Source organism: Dromiciops gliroides, chromosome 5, assembly GCF_019393635.1.
Source record: "Dromiciops gliroides isolate mDroGli1 chromosome 5, mDroGli1.pri, whole genome shotgun sequence".
Classification (NCBI taxonomy): Eukaryota; Metazoa; Chordata; class Mammalia; order Microbiotheria; family Microbiotheriidae; genus Dromiciops; species Dromiciops gliroides.
In genome coordinates, this window is record NC_057865.1 from 51869224 (window position 1) to 51893614 (window position 24391).

The 24391-nt window shown below is 39.0% G+C and overlaps 1 protein-coding gene across 1 annotated transcript in view; it reads right to left on the minus strand.

Moving 5' to 3' along the window:
- The window catches only part of ADAM22 (ADAM metallopeptidase domain 22), a 264257-nt gene that overhangs the window by 8308 nt on the left and 231558 nt on the right, over positions 1-24391 (minus strand). The window contains 6 exon segments of the mRNA XM_043968835.1: positions 3308-3394; positions 6135-6245; positions 8686-8752; positions 9180-9280; positions 12193-12387; positions 21450-21467. Of these exon segments, the coding sequence (XP_043824770.1) occupies positions 3308-3394; positions 6135-6245; positions 8686-8752; positions 9180-9280; positions 12193-12387; positions 21450-21467 (579 nt within the window).

The following is a 24391-nucleotide window of genomic DNA, read 5'->3' on the forward strand; positions in this document are numbered from 1 at the left end:
GGTGATATGTAAATGCTACCTATTCTTATTTTACCTTGTTGGTCTTTTTGCAATGCTTTTTTTCAGGTTAAAGATCATTCTCCTCAAAACCCCTCAAAAAAGGAATGAGGAAAACAGGGTGAGATGGATAAATTCTGAGTGAGGTCAAAGGTGCTTCTTGGACAAGTACACTGTAGGCAATTCCACATGTGCTATCTTATTCTTCAGGGTCATTGGCAGCACCAGTAAGACTAACAAAAGGGCATATTAAAGGAGCCTTCATAACCCTACTGAGACAGCCTTAAAAAGACAAATAACAATCAAGAGCAAGGATATCTTCTGGGATTCTAAAACTAACATCCCTTTCATCACCTCTATGTCCTCTGAACTTTGTTCTCAATGCAGGCTTTTCCCCCTGGTTGCACCAAGCCTCTAGTGATGCTCTGTGGTCATTCTCTCTGAGAGTACCACAGTCACATGAGAGCCAGAGAAGAGGCTAATACTCAGACACTACAACTATCCAAGCTAAGTCTTTTGGAAGGGGAATCCCATTCTTGGCTGATACAGTACAGGCCCTCTGTCTTGGGTATTGAATTTTCTGTCATGTTCAGTCTGCTAAGGTCAGAGGATCACCACTATATCTTGCTCTGGAAGTCTGGAATACATGAGAGAATAACAATGTGCTCTTTATTCTTCCAGGTTATTTTGTTGAGAGATGCAACCTTGAAATCTCAAAAGGCAAGAAAAGCAGAGCTGAGCTTAAGCATGAAGTTACCATAAGCATGAGCCAAGGAATTGTGGGTACACCCAAGATTCTCTATGTGAGGTTATAACCAGAGAGAAAGCAAGAATTATTCCTGCTGCTTTAAGAATTTTTTTTTAAGTTCTGGGATAATTCACTGATTCACCACAGCATCAAAGCTATCCAATTAGCTGATCTCCAAGACCCACCCCCAGCCCCCCACCAGTTATCTCAAAGTGGTACAAGCCATCATCAACAGCTGCTTGTAACAAAGACACAGCTTTCCAATGATTTACCAAACCTCAGTTTGACCCATCACTGCGGGAGCCTATTTCTAAGGCCAATCAAGGAGAAAAAAGCGGCCACCTCATCAGCGGGCACACCAGACATCCTCTCAAACTGCCCAGGCAGCTTTGTACGTGCACTTGGGATATTGAGGCATTTCCCCACCCATACTTCGTGCATCCATGCAGCTTCTGGGCAGATGAAGACTTGAGGCCTGATCCCAAAGACTATGAAATTACTCTCTGGGAGCAGAATAAACTACTCAGCTGACCTTGTGGACAGGAATCACCTCTTCCAGGGTACCATTTTGTTCATTATTATTAATAGGTGTTAAATTAGTTCACTATAAAAAATGACCACTCACCCATCAGTATAGGACCAAACAGGTTTGGGGGGAATGATGGTGGGGTGGGTGGAACAAACTAGAATCTGCCCATAAGCCTTAGGAATATAGGGCAAAGGATGAACAAAAACTTAAAGAAAACATAAAAATGATCTTACCTGTCTTGTTGACTTTGGCCATCTTGGGAGCTGTAGGTGAGGGTGGGATGTTTGAATATAAGCATGTGTGTGTGTATAGGAGGGTCCAGTGTGGGAAGGTAGGATATGTCCGTGGGTAAGGTGGTGGCAGGGCACAGGTAAGTGAGTGGAGGGCATCTCTGGAGTCAGGCAGGGGGTTATGCCATGGGGGAGGGAGTATTATGCAAATGTTATGAGTCAAGCTAAAACGCAGGTAGGCCTAATCATTTTCTCAAACTATTTGCAAGGTTACTCTAAATGGTACCCTGGAAGAGAAAGTCCACCTGTGTGGGTGCTGAGTGCACTTTCTCTCTCTCTCTTTTTTAAAATTTTGATTGTTTTAAAAATCTCGCCCAAGAAATACCAACTCTTGTCACTTATCTGAAAGCTCTCTCGCAAGTTGTACTGAAAAGAGAAGGTATTTAGAGGATCGTTTTGTTCGCTAAGGATAGCTTTCTTTGCCTTCAATGTTACCAAAGTTAAAAATGAGGACCAGCCTATAGGAAAAGACAAGGATGAATGGTAGTTCTTGTCAATTGAATACTAGAAACACAATTCAAAGCTGCTACAAATGATTTCTTACTTCTAGAGTAACAAAGAGGCCAGTCACATGATCTAAACAAGAGACTGGGTAGCTTCTGCAATATAAGAATGACAGTTCCTACATGTGCAAGTCAAGAGCATTGGTTTTCTTGAAGCCTTTGGCTTCCACTCGATGTGGTCTCCACAAAGGAAGTCCAAGTACCCAGAAATTTTGTCAAGAGCTAAATTTACTATTCGCATGAAGACTGTGTGAGAAGCAATGTGACATATATTCTAGACAGGGCCAATTCCTGGAGTCGGGAAGACCTGGATTCCAATCCTGCATCTGAAGCATAGTAACTGTGTGTGTGGCCATGAGCAAAGTCACTTAAGCTCTCAGTGACCCAGACAACTCCATAAAGACTGTGAAGTCTTTAGGCTTTAGAAGGAGGGGGTTTCCATGCTGGGAGATCCCCATCCTGATGAAATCTCAGGTCTATACCAAAAATAACAATAATAATTAATGATCATGAAGACTGTTTATATAATTGATAATCCATGAAAAAATGATTTGAAAATATATTCTCAGCATAACTATTGTTACTCAACACCTAGTAATTATCTTAACCAAAAAGTACTCAGGACCACGCTATACATTTCCACGTGCAGACATCATGCTTTCAATGAGCTTCACGGTCACAGAAAAACAAAATCCAATCCGTTGTTTACAAGAGGTAAAATTCCATGGCCTTCTGTCATCCTCTTTTCACTCAGATTCAGGATGCCCTCTTCTCTAGTAGAGGCAATGGGCAGGGAGAATGAATTATGAAGCTACTTGATTAGATCAATTAAATTTGGGTTGGGTTAATGTTTCTTTATTAGTGGAAGGTATGTCTCATGCCTGTAAAAGACTAGCATCAAATGAAGAGGAAGCTACTAAAAAGCTAGAGAGATGGTAGGGGGTGAAGACATGCATTAATGACACCCCTTTCAAATGGTTTTATTTGAAACATTCAGAAAAGAAGGAGAATTGCATGGAAAGCCAACAACAACACCACCACCAACAAAAGAAAACAGAGACCAAAAGACAGCAAATGAACAAGGAGCCCTTCCCACACACACAGGGACTTGTATTGAGAGATACAAGATAGAGAGTCCAGCCCTGCCCCAGTCTCTTTAGGTGCTGGGGGTGGGGTGGGGTGGGGAGGGAGAAGGGGTGTGGAGCTACTTTGAAAAGAAGAGAATGAATTCACCAAATACCTAAAGTATGGTCCTTCAGAGTTTTTATTCACATCTTCTACCCACTTAGCTACATTATATTCTCTTTTGAACCATGGGTTTAAATACCTGCAGAAAGCAATGGAAGGAACAGAGAAAGCAGAACAAGATAGAAAAATCTGAGAACACACGGGACAAGCTTAGCAAGGATGTCTTCCCCCTTCAAATGCAAACAAATCAGGGTGGATGGTGGGGGAGGGGGATGGGGATGAGGGGGATGGGGAGAAGGCCGTTTGTACAAGGGCATGGGGGGAAAATCTCAGCTACAACAAGGCTCGAGGTGATCACTCTGGACTGTGGTCAGCATTTCAGGAGAACAGTTTGGGGAGGGGGCTCCCTAAGGACTTTAAGGTTCTTCTCTAGCCCATAATAGCAGCCCCTCACTGTCCCCAAATGATTTACTCTGACCATTTCCTGTTCAATGGCTCTGGTTATTCGGAGTGCAACAGATCAGGGAAATGAAACTTTAAGAATACCACGAAAGAGAAAAATTAAAAAAAATAAAACCTCTCACTTTGGGACCAAAGACAAGAGCTGGTAAAGAGACTAAAGTGGTCAGCTAGCCCAGGAGTTCTTAACCTGGGGTTTGTGAACTTGTTTTTAAAAAATATTTTTTGATAACTGTATTTCAATATAATTGGTTTCCTTTGTCATCATAGGCATTTTATTATATGCATTTAAAAATATTATTCTGAGAAGGGGTTCATAGGCTTTATCTGACTGTCAAAGGTATCCCCCCTAAAAGGTTAAGAACCCCTGATGTAGTGCAACCGATTCATTTTACAGATGAGAAAACTGAAGCCTATAGAGAGGTGAACTGATTTGCTCCAGGTAACATGGGTAGTAATGGACGAAGGGAGAATTTGAACCCAAGTCCTCTGGTTCCAAATCCAGTGATCTTGCCCTATAGTACCACCAGGCTCCCTCCTCTCGCAGGGAAAGGAAAGACCTCTTATATGCTGATCTACCCTTCTCCCCATCCAGAAACAGTGCTTGATGGGGAGTCTTTAAGAGGCTCATGCTTGAGAAGCAATGAAAAGCCAAGTCCTTGGATCCCAGAGTCATTGACATTACAGCCGTCTTGTTAGGGACCCACAGTAATTATTGAGGCTGGTTTGTGGGGTGGAGTTGGGTCTTCAATGTACACCCTCTCCCTCCTTTGTATATGCCAGCCTACAGGGATTCAGGTTTCAATTAAAAAACGGCCCACGAGAATCACCATCCAAGGAACTCTCTTCTAAGTTGGGCGCCTGGAATACAAGGACATCATAACCGGCTCTTCACATTTCCTTCCTGAGAGAGGCACTGTGTACATCTGACTATATGCCTGAAGGGACTGACGCTCCCAGAGAGAACTTTAGAGAGAGAAGGTTCCAGTCTTGAGAGGATTGATTTTTATTTTTGAGATTTACCTTTAGGGCAAAGTGTCTATCCCCTTGTTTTTTTGTGCCTGCAAAAAAATGTTTAAGTGCGACTAACTGAGCACAGGGGAGGGTGGGGGGGGGGGGGAGTCAGGAGGCCTGGATGAGTTTTCTCATCAGTAACACAAATAGATTATGCCTTTTCTCTTGCCCACATCACAGAGGCATTGTGGGAATTGATGAGATCAGCCCCATAAAGATGATAAGGACCTTGGAAATAAGCCAGAGGCAAATAAAAAAATATGGGATTTTATGATGACAAAGCCTACTCTTTCTATCTTTATTTAGTTCTCAAACAGCTGTTTACAAGTGCATTCAATTTATACTCATATTTACTGTAGTTGGGTTTTAAAAAAATTTTTAAGCATATCAGATTTTTCTTTCTCTCCAGATTTGACCCTTTCTCTCTTCCTTCATTTTTAAATGTACCCAACATATTGCACCATTGAAAATCAGAAAGTTCAGTCAGTGAAAGAAGGGTTTGTTTGAAAAGCTTCTGAGACCATTTTTGCCAAATGATGAGCTGTCCCCTGAGTGAGGAGCCAGCTTGCAACAGAGCCTTGCTGTTAGCCACAACCACCTTCAATGGGTCTTTTTGACAGAGAGAGAGCAAATCAAAACTTGCTTGAAGCTCTCAATAGAGTCTCTGAACCCAAAGTAAAAGTTGAAAAAGCCAATACAGCCACTGATGAAGTGCTAGTTAAAGCTCTGGGCTGGGAGCGGAGATTAGAGAAAGCCCATGCAGCTATTACCAGGTAAGACACTGACATAGCCAAACCACGAACCGAGACACTCACAGGCCCCCTGCAACTTCAGGGACCCGAAGGCCAGTTTGCTCCCTGCACTTCAAATGCAAATTCAATGGACATATATCATTGAGACAATGGCTATAAGAAGGAGCCTAAAGCCACAGGGCTTGCCCTTCAAAAGATCAGCTTCACTCTCTCCAACTGGGTAGCATTTCAGAGAGTTAGAATCTCTTTACTTAAGGCCATGGAATAGAGCCTTTCAATTGCTTCTTTTAGGGATTTGCCCATTAAGGATTTGCAGTTATCATCCCAATTATCTCAGGGTACAGTGGTTAGATTGATGGAATTATATCACATTGCCCTGAAACCTACCTACTCGGCCTACATGACTTAACTTGGCCTCATAGCGCAACATGCAGAAATGCCTCATACCCAGGCTTGAGAGTTTTGGGGTTTGTTTTTTTAATTCTTCAGGCTGGAAAGGCAGGGACAGCTTAGCTAGCACCGGCTGCATCAGGAGCATCTCCAAGCAGTCACAGGGGGGCTTCATCGTAAATCAAATAACTGAGCTCAGATAAGGAAAACACTTTGAGGAGAATTAAATGGCAGCCCAGAATAAAAGGGCAGATGGAAACTGACCTGTGGTCCTGACTCCCTGTCAAGGGGGGGTCGGAAACCCCTGGGCTTATGCCTTGGGTTGGGATTGGCTGGTCGAGGGAGTGCCCAGGCTCGGATGCTTGGGTCTCCCTCCTGCAAAAACACAATATATAATAGAAAGTCTAAGCCAAAAAAAAAAAATAGTCAGTATTACGTACAACAGTGAGGAAGATGTACACACTCTGAGGAAAAACAATGCAGATTTAACAAAGATACCATGGGCTGTCAATCAGCAAAGCACCTGTCTTCATGCTATATTCCTCAGGATAAAGGCATTCCTTTGGTTTGCCTTACCACTGTCAGCAGAATCCTACTCTTCCAAAGGAGGCCTTCTAAAAGTCAAACCTAAGGAGATTTCCTCATCTGGGGAATGTGGCCAACTGGGAGAGCAAAGTCCCACCTGACACCTAACTTTCTGTTCTTATTAAAGTTACCCAACTGATATTACTATATTAAAAATGGGGGAGTATCCAATAAATCTGGAAAACAGGAGCTATTTTAAGATGTCAGTGGAAACCACATGTAGCAAGGATGCTAATGAGCAGGCTTTTATCTCTTTATTGAAATTGTTTAGATACAAAAGGGGTACATGAGATAAGTGGTCAGTTTCCAAAGGATTGGTATTATTATTATTACATTATTGTTATTATTAAAGGGAAATATATGTTATGAATTAGATTATTAAAGGTAAAACAAATACAGGACCACATTTTGGAAAATCAGTGAAAACTCTGAAATTTTGCCAGTTGGCTTATTTCTCACCTACAAAGATGACTCATTGCCAATTTCTTTTTACACTCGATGAGCTCCCAAAGTTTTTCAAAAATTATTTGTGACATTGGGTAATTTTTTTTAACAAGGCTTTGGGAAATTTATACCAAAAGAGAATCATGTGATTATTCTAGAAAAGTGTTATATTAGCCCTACTTTATCCCTTTAGTACTGATAAAAGCTAATGCTTTGGTCCCCAAACCCATGGCTCTATGCTAACGTCAGTGTCACCACCACCACCCAGTTTTAGAGATCATTAAGCCTTGTTATAGGAAATACAGTTGGAAAATTAGAGAGTACATAAAGAAAAAAATAAAGAAAAATTTGCCTTTTATCTATTTCACCCTAGGGAGCAACTGGATGAAACACAGCTAAGTAACTCTTAGCTTAGGTATTGTATTGTGTAGCCCCATGCAAAAAAACCAAATCAAACAACATTCCAAGAAGAGTTTATCAACAGTAAGACCTAAAGCACCCAAGTGCTTTGGGAGTGTGTAAGATAAACTCTCAGAGCTTGGGAGTTAATGGTGTCATTTTCTATTGCCATTCTGAATCATGCAATGGAATTACTTGAATTGCCCATTATTTCCCAGTGGATAACAAATCTTGTATTTAAACTTTGACAAGCCACTTACAGACAATACCATTCAGCTTGGAAGATCCAAATTCAGGGGAATGTTATTATACCTGGACTAAAAAAGGCAGGGTATATGATGGAAATGCTAACAAGTTTCTAGCAAGCAGTTAACAAAATACTTGATGTTCAGGCTTTTCTCCCCCAAAAAACAAAACCAACAAAAAAAATCATTAGTAAGGAATGAAATAGCAAGTGAGATTCTGGGAATAGCAATTATCACTAGAGTGAGAGAGAAGTGAAGATTCTGATATGGGACAAGGGTAATGGAAATTGAACTGGGTGATAAGCATTATGTATAAAGATACATTTTAGGGCTGTGCTTGATTTCAGGAAGGTAGTTGAAGAATATAATTTTTTGTTTATATATATATATGTATATATTTAAAAAGAGAGACAGAAAACAGTGCAAGATGATTACATTATTCTAAAATATTTTATTGTGAACTTCCTCTCTTATTTAATTTTTTGCATGTACAATCTTATGTACAGTGCTCTATTTGAAAATATCAATGCATCTTAAGGAGCAGGAAAAAATGGAAATAGCCTTTTAAGTCTCTTTTCCTAAGTGTGATAGCAATGATTTTATTTTAACTAGTCTGAGAGAATGCTTAGATTGTAGCCATGAAAATCTCTGAGCAGCAGCTTCAAGTTGGGAGGAGACCACCCAAGTATAGTTGGACTCTTTTCCTAATGCTTTCAAGGTGGGAGTGAGTATTAGGGGAGAAAAAGAGAGAGAGAGTGATCTCTCTAGAATGGTTGAACCCAGTGTGATGAAAAGAAAAAAAAAGGCAAGTTAGCAGCATTCCCTTCAAACACTGAACCAAGACACCACAAAGGAAGGTTACTGTAGAATTAAGCCTGCAACAAGGGTAGAGACCCTCACTGTCATTGAGTATTGCTATGGGTACAGTTGCGAAGATGCCTATGTAAAAAAGAAAAGTTATGGTTAATTTTCCAAGGGCAAAAAGAGAGTTAAAAAGTAATAACAACACAGATTATACCCAAGTGTTTGTTTCTACTTCTTTGACCAGCTGATCAATTAACTTGTAAATGATCAACCCACTGTCTTTAGAACAAATCACAAGAACACAGGAGCTTCCTTTTTCATTAAAAGGTCAGACTTACTCAGTTGAATTAGATCGTGGTCTAAATCTTTTGCCTCTGACTTTCTTTCTGTTGCCTCCTAGATTACCTGGAAAAGATGGGGCAGAGATAGAAGATTTAGGTAGGTATGCATGTAAATGAATATTATTTTAAATCTTTTTGCAAGAGTTTCTCATGCAGAAGGCTACTTTCCTCAATCATACATGCATTTCAAAGCATCCTACAGTCATCTCTAGTTATTTAGTGTACCCTACATGTCAAATCCTCTCCTACTTATCATTAATATGAGTTATATTCCTACTCTAAGTAAAAACAGCTTGGCTTCTCATACCATATTTCCTTTCCTCTGCTAGGCACATAGTAGGTGATTAATAAATGCTCTTTGACTGGTGAGTTGTTGACCTTAATGGTCTTAAAGGGAAAAGGAACAGAGAGAGAGGCTAATAAGAAACAATTCAGCCCAATTTAATAGGGAACTTGGGGTGGGCTTACAAATGGATTTCAATTTTCCTTACCTTGCCATGAGTTACTTCGAGGTCTTCCATTTTCACAGATGTCTGAAATATGTTTTGTATCTGGAATCCTTTCACTCCAGGAATGGGAGAGTCCATTTGACCTGAAATTGAAATCGACATGTAATGTTTACCTCTCTTCTTCTTAGCTTTCCAACTTTAAAGAATCAAAATGTTCAAATAACTATTTTGAGATTAGTAAAAAAAAACCCCAAACTTCTTATATCACTACATTATACATAAAATAAACAATAACTAAATTAATAATCTGGGAAAATGAAAGAATGAAGAGAAATAAAAAGTATTTCATGAAGAAGAGAATTGCACAAAAATTGATTTAAGAAAAGTCAAATACAAAGGAACCCCATTATAACATGGTTATTATTGTTATCATCATCATCATCTCATCCAAGCTGGAAATGCAGTGACCACTCATAGGCCCAATCCCAATAAATAGTGACCAGTATGGAAGCTTTAACCTATCCCATTTCTAACCTGAGCCTGTTCATCCCTCCTTAGGCAGCCTGGTAGTCTCACTCCCAGGAACCCGCCATATTGGTAAAGGACTTAATGAAGACACTTGCTCAGCTTTAGTCCTACTATTACTCAGAACTACTGAGCACAAGCAAAACACCAGCCTCAGCGTTCCCAGAAGCAGGGACTGCAGGCGTGTAAGCCATCATACCCGGCTAACATGGCTAATTATTAAATAGACTTGGATATACAACTTCTGATTATGCTCAGAATGTACAGTCTAAAGCTTGATATAGTCCATTGGCTTTTAACAGGTTAGTCCTGTTTACCAGTACCAGGGTTATAAAGAGGTCCTGCTGTACTTGTTTCTTAAGTATAAGGCCACGATAGAGTTTGATTAAGATTTACTCAAGACAAATATGATTAAGCCATAAAGGTGATACTGTTGTTTCCTTAGAAAGTAAGTCAACATCCCCCCTGAGTTTCCTCCACCAATATCATCTAGAAAGTCTATTGACTTGTTAAATAAGTGCCACTGAACTTGGTCAGACATAGATCATGGATGCTTTTGTGGGTTGGCTCCACTAACAACGTTTGTATATTTGTGTCCCATCATCTTTAAATGGAATATCTGTTAGAAACAAAATGGACAGACCTACCTGGTATCACACAAGAACCACTTCATGACATTCTACACACCCAGTAGCATGGAGGAAGAGTAAAAAACTCGACATATTTTTCCAAGCTGCATAAAATTTGTAACCTTGGGCCTTGAGGAAGTACTGGGGACCACCCAAATGCTTTTTAGGTATTTCTGGTGACGCTATTGTGCTTTAGAAAATGAAACCGTACTTCAAACGTCACACATCATGATGAAAAATTGTTACAAATATTCCCTTAAAAGGGAGACTTCTTATTAAATTATTTCTAATCAAGTAGTTAAGTGGACACACCATGCACCAAAACATTATTGGTTCTCTGAAGTTAAAGTTACATTCTTCACCATTACTGGCTAATTAAGTGGTGTCCTATTTGGGGCAACAATAACAGAAATACCACTGGAATCTACTCAACTCTCTCCATTTATCTATCACATTGCTTAATTTAAAACTGTTTTACTGAGAAAGTATGTCTTCGCTACAGAAAACAGAAGCAGCCAAAACCCTTGTCCCATTTAACTATACCTGTCCCCTCTCTCAAACAAAACAAAAAACCAAAACAATAACAAACAAAAAAAAAAACGCCCCAAAAAACCCTACTAGAAAACACTCTCTTTGCCCCCTTCTCAAATTCTACATTCCTCATGTATAAACTATCTTTTCTGGGCTGAGTGTATGGTAATTTATTATAATGAATTATAATATTAAAATGAAAAGGAGTTCCTAGGCAGTTTTTAAAAGGTTTCCATACCTCACCAAACTTTCTACTTTTATTGCTTATTCATATGTGTTTTTGATGAGTAAGATCTATTGCGGAAAAAAATTGGGGAGAGACAAGGGAGGTGTTTTGTTATATCAACAATTTCAGAAGTGATTCTGTTTGCTAACAGAAAGAAGATAGTAAGGCCAGAGATCATAGAATTTTAAGTCCCTCCCAACTTTAAAATTCTATCTATCACTCTACTTGCCTTCTTTCTGTCAGTAGGAGAGTAGCAATTGCCTAAGTAACTACCATTTCAAAGGTAACACATAAGATGTTAATATATTATATATATGTATATTATTTCCCCCCCTCCACTGCCCCTTCTCCCTATTACCAATTAATGAAATTTGTCAATGGAGCAGTTTTCTTTCACTGAAAACATACTCATAATTATACACATTTCCTAAAGCATTCCAGCAATTTCTGTTTTCCCTCATTTTACCCAGCTGGGTAATTAGAAATCATGCAGAATTTTAAGGGCCATTTAAGATTTTTTATGAACTTGGAGCAAAAATATGATATCAAACTCTAAAGAACAGATGAATAATGCATCTACCCATACTGTATTGATATGAATGCTGGCAAACACACATCAAACCAGTTTAGCTAGCACTAGGCTGAAAGTTGCATACATCTAGGAAAGATCATTCCAGGAATAAAATGCAAAACTAGCAATCCTTAATGCAACATTCAAAAGCACATTTCACAACAATCAATCTTTGCTTCATGGTTAGCTTTGCTTTCAAAAACACAGCATAGTACTTAAATAATTTTCTAAACAGCATTAATACTATAAGTTTATTTTATTTATTGCTTTTTATCGAAGCATGATAGTAACCTTTTTCTTTGACTACAAGACCATGATATGAAACCCACCATTTCAAATGTCAGTGACCACTATCTTTTCTGGAAACATACAAGAAATAGATTATTCAGCACCCTCTTGGGTTGCTGTGCACATAAAGTTGTTTTCCATAGATTTGATTTTTCTCATTTGATTATGAAGAGAAGCAGTTTGGAACATAGGGTACTCTAGAGTACCCCCAGAACTCATTCATGTAATCAAAGAACAAGGAATACCACTTATAACATTCCAGAAAGAAGGAAGAAGTAATCAAACCTGCTGCAAAATAATGAAATGTTCTGACTAATGGAATAATGTGGGATGGAACAGGTAGAAATCTGAAAATGCGACAGAAAAGCAGACCTCTTCTTAGAACTAGATGCTGAGTTTGTGCTGACTCCCGGAGGCATGTCGCTATAAAAAGAATCGGCATCTCCAGGCTTTTTTACATAATCTCCCTGGGGTAATTGTCTAAAGCATAATAAACATTTTAAAGTCAGAAAACAAGACACACACGTACACAGACATATACAAATATTAGTTCAGGAAAAAAAGAGGTAGGGCTAATGATTTATATGAATCAAGTCTATCATAACACACAAGATTATTACTAAAGGTGACAAATGAAAGTCATTCTCACAGTGAGTGTTTGGAAGGGCCAATACAGCCATGCTGAAATGGTTGGTTAAAACAGCCTTACATTCTTTGAAAAAGATGAAGTGCTCCATCTTGGTAAATCAGCCCCCATTATCCTCACAAGTATTTTCACCTTTATATTTAACAATGAATTCATTTCAAATGAAAGGTTTTAGGATAGAAACCCTTGGAGCAGATGAGTACATCTTTACTACTAACTCATCTTTATGATTCCCACATACTGACAGAATCTTAAAACAGGGCTTCTTAAGCCAGAGTCCATGACTTTCTTTGATTTTTTAAAAATATATTTTGATAACTGGATTTCAACATAACTGAATTCCTTAGTAATCCTATGCATTTTATTTTAAGCGCTTGAAACATTATTCTGAGAAGGGGTCCATAGGTTTAACCAAACTATCAAAGGTGTCTATGACACAAAAAAATGTAAGAATTCCTATCTTAAAAGAATTACTCTCTCCTGCTTGTTCTATTATATGATACACCTATAGCCTTATCAGGGTTCCATGTTCCTTTCTGGGCTTCACAATCTGCTTAAAAGAAAAGTGAATAAATGGAATATGATTCAGTGGAAAAATAAAAACTAAATATTTGGAATATCAGATGTGTGAAGGATAAAAAGTGGAATTATTTATCCTAAAGAAGAGATAGTTGAGGAATGGTTTAGTAACTTTCAACTGGAGTGATGGAGGGATATAAATATATAAATTATAGTAACAATCAGTTTTCCATCTTCACTGAGGATGGACAGGAACAGGAAAAAATAAAATTAAAAATAGACCAGATATGGTTTAGATTAAGCTAATAGATACATGAATTTCACCTCTCCAGGCCCCAGTTTCCTTATCTGTAAAAAAAAAATGGTGACGATGAGATGACCTCCAAGGTCCCTTCCGGCTTCCAACAATAAGTAACATTCAACATTAGACTGAATTGTGAACTGAAGACTGGAAGCCTTCTCATTTGTATTCTATGGTTTCCGTGAGGTCTTTCTTAGAGAAAGAAGAGTAGATACCATAACCTTTCAGTCTGAGACACTTAGTAACTGTGTGATCTGAGCCAGTCACTTAACTCCTCTGAGCCTTGGTTTCCTTATCTCTAAAAAGAAGGGGTTGGGGGGCAGCTAGGTGGCGCAGTGGGCAGCTAGGTGGCACAGTGGATAGAGCACTGGCCCTGGAATCAGGAGTACCTGAGTTCAAATCCAACTTCAGACACTTAACACTTACTAGCTGTGTGACCCTGGGCAAGTCACTTAACCCCAATTGCCTCACTAAAAAAAAAATAAATAAATAAAAAGAAGGGGTTGGAATAGATGACGTCCAATGTCCATTCTTTCTCTAAAACTCTAATCTTATGATGCCATGATCCAATTTTAAGTTTTCATTATCCTCAGGTTATCTTGGGTGTTAACACCTTTCACTCAACTCTTCATTTGTACCAAACAATCATTTAACCATTTCCCAATGTGTAGCTGGGCTAAGTGTGACCACAACTTAATGTGGTTCAATTCTGATGCTGCCATGAATCTAAAGACAAAATTAGTATCAGGTTCGATGTCCTACAAAGAACTACATTTTAATTGTACTCTATGCAATTAAATGACCGCTTCTATCATTCTTTTCCCTCTTATAGTAATATAGTCTTGCCCTTTACTTAAGCTAGCCATTAAGGAAACATACCAATGCTAAATTTTCTTGAAGAAAGATACTTTCAGAAGCTGTGATTTGTGCTAACCCCCACATTGTAATTAGATTATTTTTAATTGTTCCATTTGCTTTCTTTAATAATAACATGCCTCCTTCTTTGACCTATCTCAACATTGTCTTATACGTGATTTTAGAAGTGATTTTTCAACTGAAGGTGAAAAAAAAACCCCTTTCTTTTGAGTTATAGAATTTCAGTCTATTCCTTGTTATGACATAAATAAATTAGTATTCCTCATTAGGTTTGCATTTTAGCTCAACTTAATTCATTATTTAGATAAATAATGAATGTGTTTCTTTTAAACGGCCATTTAAAATATATACAATGACTCGACTTGTTAGTGGTCAGATATACTCCCAAAGTAAACAAAACTATCAAGTCTTCCTCTGTGCCTGAGGTATCATTGATATAGAGTGAATAATCTTCTAAACTTTTGGTCTCTTGAATCATTTTCTGTTTTATTTCCAACACCTATTTTACCAGTTGACTAATTTCATCAGTTCTTGGGGGAGAAATGACCTTTCAGTGAAATCACAATTTTGGGGTTGTCTTTCCAGGACCAAAATTTCCCCTCTGGATTATACTGGCCATAGTATTGATGTTATCAATTAAAATGTCTCAATCATCAAATCCTTGTAATGTCCAAGCATCGCCTACTATTTTTTTCACACTCTTTGTAGGTTAAATGAAATGTGCCATTCAATGGATTTAAATAAATACTGAAGACAATATTGAGATACTAATGATAATCATCTCTCCCATTCTCACCTTCCAAAAATATTCTGTCTTTTAAAGGATTTGATTTTTTGATTATTATTAATATTTGATTATTATTTCATGTTAATGAAACTGTAATTTTCTGGTTCACTAAAATACAATTCTCTTTTCCATATTTCTAGTCATGTGTAACCCATTGTTACATAGCTTCATCTTTTTTCAGGATTTGAGGGTCATTCTTTGCTTTTGGGGAGGGGGAATATTCTAAGGGTCAGTGCTTCACAAACCAAGCATTCTGGAGACAGAAGAAGTCAGAGAGTCAAGGACAGGAAAGGCTTTCCATATTTTATGTAGCCCAACTCACTTCCTTTGTTCAGGAAGATAAGATTCTGGGCATATCTACATAAACTCCTCAAAGGCTTATCAACTTCACTATGAAGGGATATATGATTTAGTCTGGAGAATTAGGTGCTCAGTAAGTGCTTATTATAGAATATTGGTCATTGCTGATGTGTTCCCAGTAGAGTGTTTAGCTACCTTCCTTGTCATGAAATTCATCTTCAGACATCAGGCACCTAATGCCCATTTCATCTTGGCCCGTTGTTTCTGAAGATGGAGAACATCTGATTCAATATCACTTGTCATTCTTCCTCAAACTTCTCCCATCCTTTCCCCAATCCTTTGATTATCTTAAAATCTTCCTTGTGTAAGTTCTAAATATTTTCTATGTTTTTGCCATATTCTACCTGTGTGCCCCACAGGTTGCTTCTAATTCTAATGATCCTAGAATCCTAGTCCTCCACTAATTTTGACAGTCTTGGGTTTTATTTATTTTTATTTTATTTTATTTATTTTGAGGGGCAATGAGGATTAAGTGACTTTCCCAGGGTCACACAGCTAGTAAGTGTCAAGTGTTTGAGGTCACATTTGAACCCAGGTCCTCCTGAATCCAGGACTGGTGCTTTAATCTACTGTGCCACCCAGCTGCCCCCTATTATTATTTTAAATAAAAGCATGATGTTGACAGATATTCAATTTATTAGTCATTAAAAGTCTCTTTGAGTTCTATCCCATGATGAATTGGACTTGCCTCTTTTCCTTCAATGTGCTCCTCAAACTGCCTCTATTCTCTCTGTTCCATATACTCCTACAGTTTAAAAGAGTTATTTTGAAAGCTAAGCCTCCCTTTCAAGAGTGCTGACCACTCCTCAAACCCCAGTGTCTCTTATTATCCTAATGACTCATCCTTAGCCAAGTTACTGGCCAGAAAATGTCAGGGCTGTCCCATATAAAACACCAATTGTTATGTCTCTCCAGGCTGATGCTGCTTGTTCACTTGGACTAATTCTCACTTTACTTCAGAAGAAAAGTCTAGCCTATTTTATAATTACAGTTAAATTGAGTGCAGAGTTTCTGGGTTTGGGAGCTGGAAGGCTGAATGCCAATGTTTCTTGGGCTGAGTCCAAATTTTATGGCTCATCTTCTAATTTCCACCTTGTTTTAGTGTTGCGACATTATTTATCTCATCTGGTTCTTCGGTTTATATGATGTTCCTATGACTAATAATTTCAATCAAAATGGATGGGGTCTCTTCCTATCCTTAATCAATATGATGTGCTATAATGGAGTGGACCCTGGGATTGGGGTTAGGAGAGTTGGGTTCTTGGTTCTGAATCTGCCATGAACTTGCTGTATGACCGTATCAAGTTCTTTTCCATTTCTGGACCTTAGTTTCCTTATCTGGAAAATGAGGGGAATATATTAGTTCATGAACTGTTATCAGAAGTGAGAAGCCTAAATTCCTATTGCAAAATGTATAGGGATAGGGATTGGAACTGTCATTCACCTGCACAGGGAATTCCCAGGTGAGGAAACTTCATCCACTAAAATAGGTCAAGCATATCCTCTGTAACCTGATCTTAGAAAGTTGCCTAGAGCATTGAGAAATGAAGTGACTTGCTCATCGTCCCTCAGCGAGTGTGTACCAGAGACAAACCTTGAATCCAGGCCTTCCTCACTCCAAGGCCAGCTGTCTATCCTCTGTGGCTATTTGTATTTCAAGGGGCAGCTAGGTGGCAGAGTGGATAGAGCAATGACCCTGAAGTTGGGAGGACCTGAGTTCAAATCTCACATTAGTCACTTACTAGCTGGGTGACTCTGGGCAAGTCGCTTAACCCCAATTGCCTTAAACACCCAGCACCATCTCCAGTCATCCTGATCTATATCGTGCCACTAGACCCAGATGGCTCTGGAGGAAAGAATGAGCTTGGTGACCTTGCATAGCCCTCCCTCACTTAAAGCCAATTCACAGCAAGTCGTGACATCCCCTCCTGATGTCATGGTGCCCTTCAAGAAGGAAGGACAAACAACAACAATTTGTACTGCTGCATCTCAGTACAAGAAAAATTGTATACTGCTACTTTTCTATTCTAAAGCAAAAGAATAAACTATAGGTAGCATGGAAAGTTCTGAAGACTCAGTTCTCAGCTTCTTTTTTGGGCTCTGGTCCTACAGTTTTAAGTAGCACAGAACTTTAGAAATGGGTTCTCTATGTTTACAGAGGCATTTGGAGTTATTTTCTTATTTTCATGGTGCCTTACAAAAAGGATTCTCATTTCTTCCATAGGCAGTTGAATGCCTGCTGGGAGGGAGATTTCACATGGTACTTAGGAATCTCAGCCTTCCTTCAGACTTGCCTTGGAAGGCATACAAGGCACACAGTAGAGATCTTACTGCCTTGTTATATCTTTTTCGTTTTTGGTGGGTCCAGACCTGTAATTTCATCAGTATGGATACCTCTGCTATGGAAACTCTCCCCACTAACACAGATCTACAACTTATTTGTAACCTGATGGCCTCAGAGAGAAACAGAGATGCCTGAGGCCCTGAGAAATTAAGTGTTTCTCCCATGGTCACACAGTTAACTTGTGCAAAAGCCAGCACTTGAACCCAGATCTTGACTTGCTCCAAGGCTCATGGTCAGTAATTAAAGCTGAACTGAGTTGAATAATTGCTTCAGATGAGTTTTCAGTAGGAATTATTATTTATCAGATTCATTCATAGAATTATTTACTTTTCTTCTCCCCCAAACTCCCTAGTATACCTAATTGGACATTTCAATGGCATCATGGCACCAAGAAAGAGCCTGAGAATCATTTATTCTCTCCTCATTCTCTTAAAGACAGTTACAAGAAAAATGCCTGGCTCACCAACATTTCTAACAGCTTCATGGGGACCTTGCTCAAAACCACCTTCATTCTTTCCTAACTCCATATATCTACCTTTTCTTACCAAGCCTAATAAAGCACAAGAATCTTCATGAGACCAGTAAACCCATGAAAACCTAGCTTAAAAGGTAATAAAAAGTTAGGGGCAGCTAGGTGGTGCAGTAGATAAAGCACCATCCCTGGATTCAGGAGTACCTGAGCTCAAATCTGGCCTCAGACACTTGACGCTCACTAGCTGTGTGACCCTGGGCAAGTCACTTAACCCCAATTGCCTCATCCCCCCCCCACCCCACCCCCCGCCGCCCGCCAAAAAAAAAGTAATAAAAAGTTAAATGTCTTATTTCTGTTTCTTGTTTCCTTAGTAACTAGGCAGATGTCAGTTTGGGTGACTATAAAAGTACCTGGTTTTTTGAGGCTCAGGGAAACTTTCCCTCTCTATATACCATCCCCTTCTGTTAGTGGTTCAAGCTTTTGGGTGCCTGCCACAAATCTGTATTTTATGTAAGGGGGCAAGCTTTGTTTCAGAATAATAGTGATATTTATGTATCCCTTTAAGATGCAAACAGCATTTAACCATCTTCCCCAATCCCAGTTCTCCCTGCAATTTGAGAACTAATGCATAAATTCACGATTCAATAGCCACAGACAAGGAAGGGAGGAGGCGATGGAGGTTAGGGTGTACTGAAACAAACATGATACTCATCTGTGGATGAGCCCAGAGGGAGCCTCAAACCAGAAACCAGACACGAATGGCCGTGTGGGTGGAATCCTGACTCGAGCTCACTGAATATCTCAGTTGACTGCTGAATTCCAGGGAGGTGGCAAGAAAAGATTCTAAGTGAATACATTCCTCACGATAGCTGTTGCACACCTCAATAATGTAGCAAGGGGGTAATGGAGAGGCTATAAATGGTTTGTTTGTTCTCTTTACAGTAAGAGATTTCGGAGAATAGAAGTCATCTCCTTAATCTGAATAACCTTCCTACGGAGAACCTGACTTCAGAGCTTTCTTTGTGTCATATATTTAGTTCTGCATTTTACTAATGTCATATGCAAAGCATTGCATACACTAAAATCATTACATAAATGTAAGCACTCATTATCATTATTATTATCCTTGCATACATTCATTATATTATGCCCCTTCCTAGTGAAAAAAATGGGATTAGTTTAGCAACATTTATCACTATTATTGGTCTAAATATTAAGTGAACCTTATTTTAAATTCTAGAATTAGCCTTGAACTTAATCAGCTAATGAACTGTACTAACTCATTTAGAAAGCCTCCTTGGAAATAAATACTATTATTTGGACTCTGTGGTCAACAAAGCAGCTTTTTAAAAAGCAGGCACTTTTTTATGAAGAAAACAACGACCACAAAAAGAGATTAATCTTTGCTTCTTGCCTTTTCCCCACAGTCATTTGAGGCATTGGAGTCTAGGGAAGCAGACAGGTTCTTCCAGGAATGGAAACGCCCTAGGCTTGGAATAAGGAGATTGTGTTTGATTAACCTAGCTCTGCCACCTTAGGCAAATGCCTTCCCCAAGAGCAAATGGAGATAACGATACTTGCACTGCCTACCTCACTGGGTTGTACCGTAGTTCCTCGAGATAATATCTATTCAGTGTTAATGCAAGGGTTGCAAACTACTTAGATTAGGAAGGATATGGTTCAACCTTCTTCCTATCATTCTTCTTGAGATTCAAATTACACTATGTATATTACGGACACTGAATAAACATTTTCTTATGAATTTTCTACATAATATTTCCAAGGCTCTCTGGTGTTTGTTTTTGGTTTTGTTTGATTTTAAAAGCACTGAGTAGGGAAGGGAAAATAATGAATGTGACTTAATTTTTAAAAGTTCAGAGAGTTTGAGGAGGGTGAAGAGGAAGTTGGTCTAGGTCCTAACCAGGTGTTAACAGCATTGGTTCTACGAGGAGCAGGGAAGTCGAGATGATCAAATTCTAAGGGAAGGTTAAAAAACGTGCATTTTTACATATATCTTAAAATAATCAAATGGTTAAAATGTGAAACATAAACTAAGCCCTCTAATGGTCAAGTAAAAGTACATGTCTCCTTTCTTGATTGAAGTCGTGTATTATGTGAGCAGAATGCATACCTCTGTTGGTTACTGATTTTGTTGAATTGCTTTTCTCTGTCTCTTTTTTGTTACAATAGATGGCCTTCTGGTTAGGAGAGTGGAAAGGGTATATTCAGGAAGGTGAGTTATGTGCAAAAAAGAGACCAATGCATTTTTTTTTTTAAATTAAGCCCTCCAATTTTATGGCTACTTTATATTTGGGGCAATATGGTATTCTTAGAGGAATCCCATCAATGCCCAATGTCAACTGTACTTGAAAATGTGAATTGTAAAGTTATTGTGAAACAGGAAGCCTTCCTTTCCCATGGGATGCTCACAGACTCTCATGTATCAAAGTGCTTTTAGTTTATCCAAATTAGGTTACTGGCCTGTAGACTTATGTAATCTATACATAAAACATTACTTTGTACTGCCAGTATGAGCAGAGAGATCAGCAGGAAGTTTTGTGACTGCCTGAACATTTTCTTGAGAGCAACATTGTGCCCAAAGCAAATATGGCCATCTCTAAATGGAAGATGATATTAATAAAAAGAAAAAAAATCCTTTTCAGAAGGACTTGTATTAAAGGAAACTGACATACATAACTACAAATGTAGCATTACTATGAAAAAATAGAGATGTCAAAAATGCAAATACAAAAGCAAGTCAAATTTCTAGAGCTTTTTTCGATATAAAATTTTAAAAATAAATTTCCATAAAGGTCCCTCTATTAGCCATACAAAATAGAACACAAGCTAGTTTTAATATGAAAGAATTCATAGAATCATTTAACCACTAAAATGTGAGATAGCTATTTTTAAAAAAGGAAACTTTGTAATGACACTAAAGTTAAAATTTTAACGTTCAACATCTCTTTAATATGAATGCACTTTAACAATAGCAAAAGTTAAAATTTAAAGTCAGGAAAAAAAGGGGAATTGAACTAAGATCTCTATGGCTCCTTCCAGCTCTGACATTCTATGATTCGATGATTCTATGAAAATATTGAAAAACAAGATTAATTTCCATGTTATTCATTAGAAAATAAAATGAACACTCTTCAAAAGTAGAAATGGGGATGACAGAACCTTTTAAGGATTTAAACCTTTTTAGGAGAGCATATTTAGGTTATTCTTACCACATACCTCTGTTCTCGATAATTTCTTTCCGTCGATGAGAAGAGGGAAAAAAAACCAACAACAATAATTAGTTACATACGTGTCTAGATCAGGGAGGACACTACTCATAATTGTAGTGTTTTGGTATGCTTGGGAAGCTTTGTGTCAGCAGGCTCTCAGTCATAGGATTTTGCAATTCATGATACACAACTTGGGAACATCACTATGGGAATTGACGCCAAAGAGCTAGTGTCTATCTGTCTTCTCCCTACCATAAACACACACACACACACTGAATATGTGACAGTGATGGTCTCCTCCCCCCTGCCCCCCACAACCCTCACCCAAGCAAGCTGAACTTTTGTCTGCCTCAGTTTCCTAATGGGTAGAATGGGGATAATAATACCACCTATCTCCCAGTGTTGGGAAGATCAGATGAAATATTTGTACAGCACTTTGCAAACCTTAAGGTGTTACATAAATGCAGATTATTATTATTGTTAATTACAATTACAATAACAATAATTTCCTTCTCTCTTTCACCTGGTTATAGACCCATCAGTTCTGCTTTAAATGGGCAGACTAGTAAAATAAATCTCCAGATCAGTCTCATCCAAGGGACTGTGCTACCATGACTTCCCATTATAGGCAGTCATGGCATGTTGAAGACCTTCCCCTTCAGTTCTTGGAGGCTGAAATTTCATAAACCTAACACTGGGCTCCTTTCTTTCCCCTGAATGATTTTTTTGTCAAATTAAAGCATTTGTCTTGTAGTAGTCTACACATGTCATTCCTGTAGTTTAATGACTTACAGGATGCCAAAGATATTTGGTATTGAAATGATAGTCCTTGGGATGCAAAGGGGCTCTTGACAGACATCAGACTTGGGAAAGGTCATTTTCCCAAAGGCCCCCTGGGACATGTACTTTTACTGTAAAAATGCTACAATATGATTTCCCCATCATTTTTATGACCTGTGGCCATGATGGAATACTCATGAAAGGGAAGCTTTGGAATAATCTTTTTTTTTCTTTTCTTTTCTTTCTTTTTTTTTTTGGTGAGGCAATTGGGGTTAAGTGACTTGCCCAGGGTCACACAGCTAGTAAGTGTCAAGGGTCTGAGGCCAGATTTGAACTCAGATCCTCCTGAATCCAGGGCTGGTGCTCTATCCACTGCGCCACCTAGCTGCCCCGGAATAATCATTTTGATATGATTCTTCTTTTTATTCAAAATGTCTTGTCAATTTTCTACATTGTAAATAATCTAGGGTCAACACAGGAGAAAAGAAGACCAAGAAATAGTGCTGGATAATATTTTTTCTGATTCAGGGACTCAACACACCACCAATCTTGTAAAACAAGAAAGTTTCCAGCTATCTTAAGAAGTTTACAAAACTCTTAAAATAATAATAATAACAATGATAAATTATTATTATATAAAATTGGCCCATTGTAGTTACTGGAGGGATGTTATATGTTTGATTTCTGTGCCTCTTTCAGAATGAACTAGGGTAAAGCTAAGGTGTCCTAACAATATTGCAGAGCTAGGCTGTGGTCCTATGGATGCCTTACCTTCTACTGAAAGGACCTGGAGGGACTCTATGGATAAGGTGAGGTCCTGAGCACTCGAAGCACAGAGACAATGATGGTGATGGCCTCCTCCCTCTCCCAACCCTCACCCCAGCAAGGTGACCCAGTCCTCCAGGGCCAAAGTCAGTGTCAGGACAGAGTTTTGGCTTTAGAGGAAAGGGACAGGTGACCCTTTGTGGTCAAAAGCACAGTAAGTGAATATGCTTCATTCTTTTAAAAGGTCATGGTTTAACACAATGTGAGAATACGTCACATCAATCTGAATGAAGGTCTGGATCGAAATTCTTGATTTTGTACCATGTAAGAATGTAAACTTCTTAAAGGCAGGGATTGTTTCACTTCTGTTCTCGCATCCCTTACTCCTAGCACCATGACATAGTACGTGGTAAATAGGGAAGGGAAAGGAGTGGAATAAATCAGCATTGACATAGTATCTACAGTGTGCCAGGCACTGTTAAGCCCTTTACAAATTTTATCTCAGATGATCCTCACAACCATCCTGGGAGGTAGATGCTGTTATTACCCCCATTTTACAATTGAGGAAACTGAGGCAAACAACTGATAAGTGACTTGCTCAGGGTCATACAGCTGCTAAGCATATGAGGCTGGATTTGAACTCAGGTCCTTCCTGACTCCAGGCCCAGCACTCTATTCACTTTTGTACCTAATAAATGTTTCTTTATTGATTGACCTGCTTAGATTCCAAGCTGGGCAGGTCTCCCTTTCTGCGGGCAGCCACGTCCTCCCCTCCTTCCTCCTTAGGGGCTTACCATATTGGTTCCAGACTTAGAATAGACACTGGATTGGCTCAGGACCTAGTACAGCTCAAAACTCCGGAGCTCAAGCGATCCACCAGCCCCCATCTCCCCAGTAGCAGGGACAGTAGGCATGCGCCACCTACCATGTCTGGCTTAGGACAGTCTTTAAAGGGGAAACGTGTCCCCTCTCCCTGTTTAGCACTTTGATAATTTTAGCTAAATGTTGGTGAAAGACTTATTTACAGGGTGAGAGCAGGAAGAAAGGTCCCAAGCTCATACATAACGATCCCCAGAATATCTAGGGAGAGCTGTCCACTTGTGGGGAGCGAGAGAGGTAGATAACCCTGCTAGAAGAGGCACTTAGAAGTCTCTTTGGGAATGGCTCATGCTAGCATAGGGTGACCCAAAAATAAGCAGGATAGGGGGCAAAAGGTCTTATCGGGAACTGACTTTGAAAACTCCAAGGGGGCAGAGGGGAGATAGGGGTGTGCAACACTGCACCCTCATTGATTTTTTTTTTTTGCAGGGCAATGGGGGTTAAGTGACTTGCCCAAGGTCACACAGCTAGTAAGTGTCAAGTGTCTGAGGTCAGATTTGAACTCAGGTACTCCTGAATCCAGGG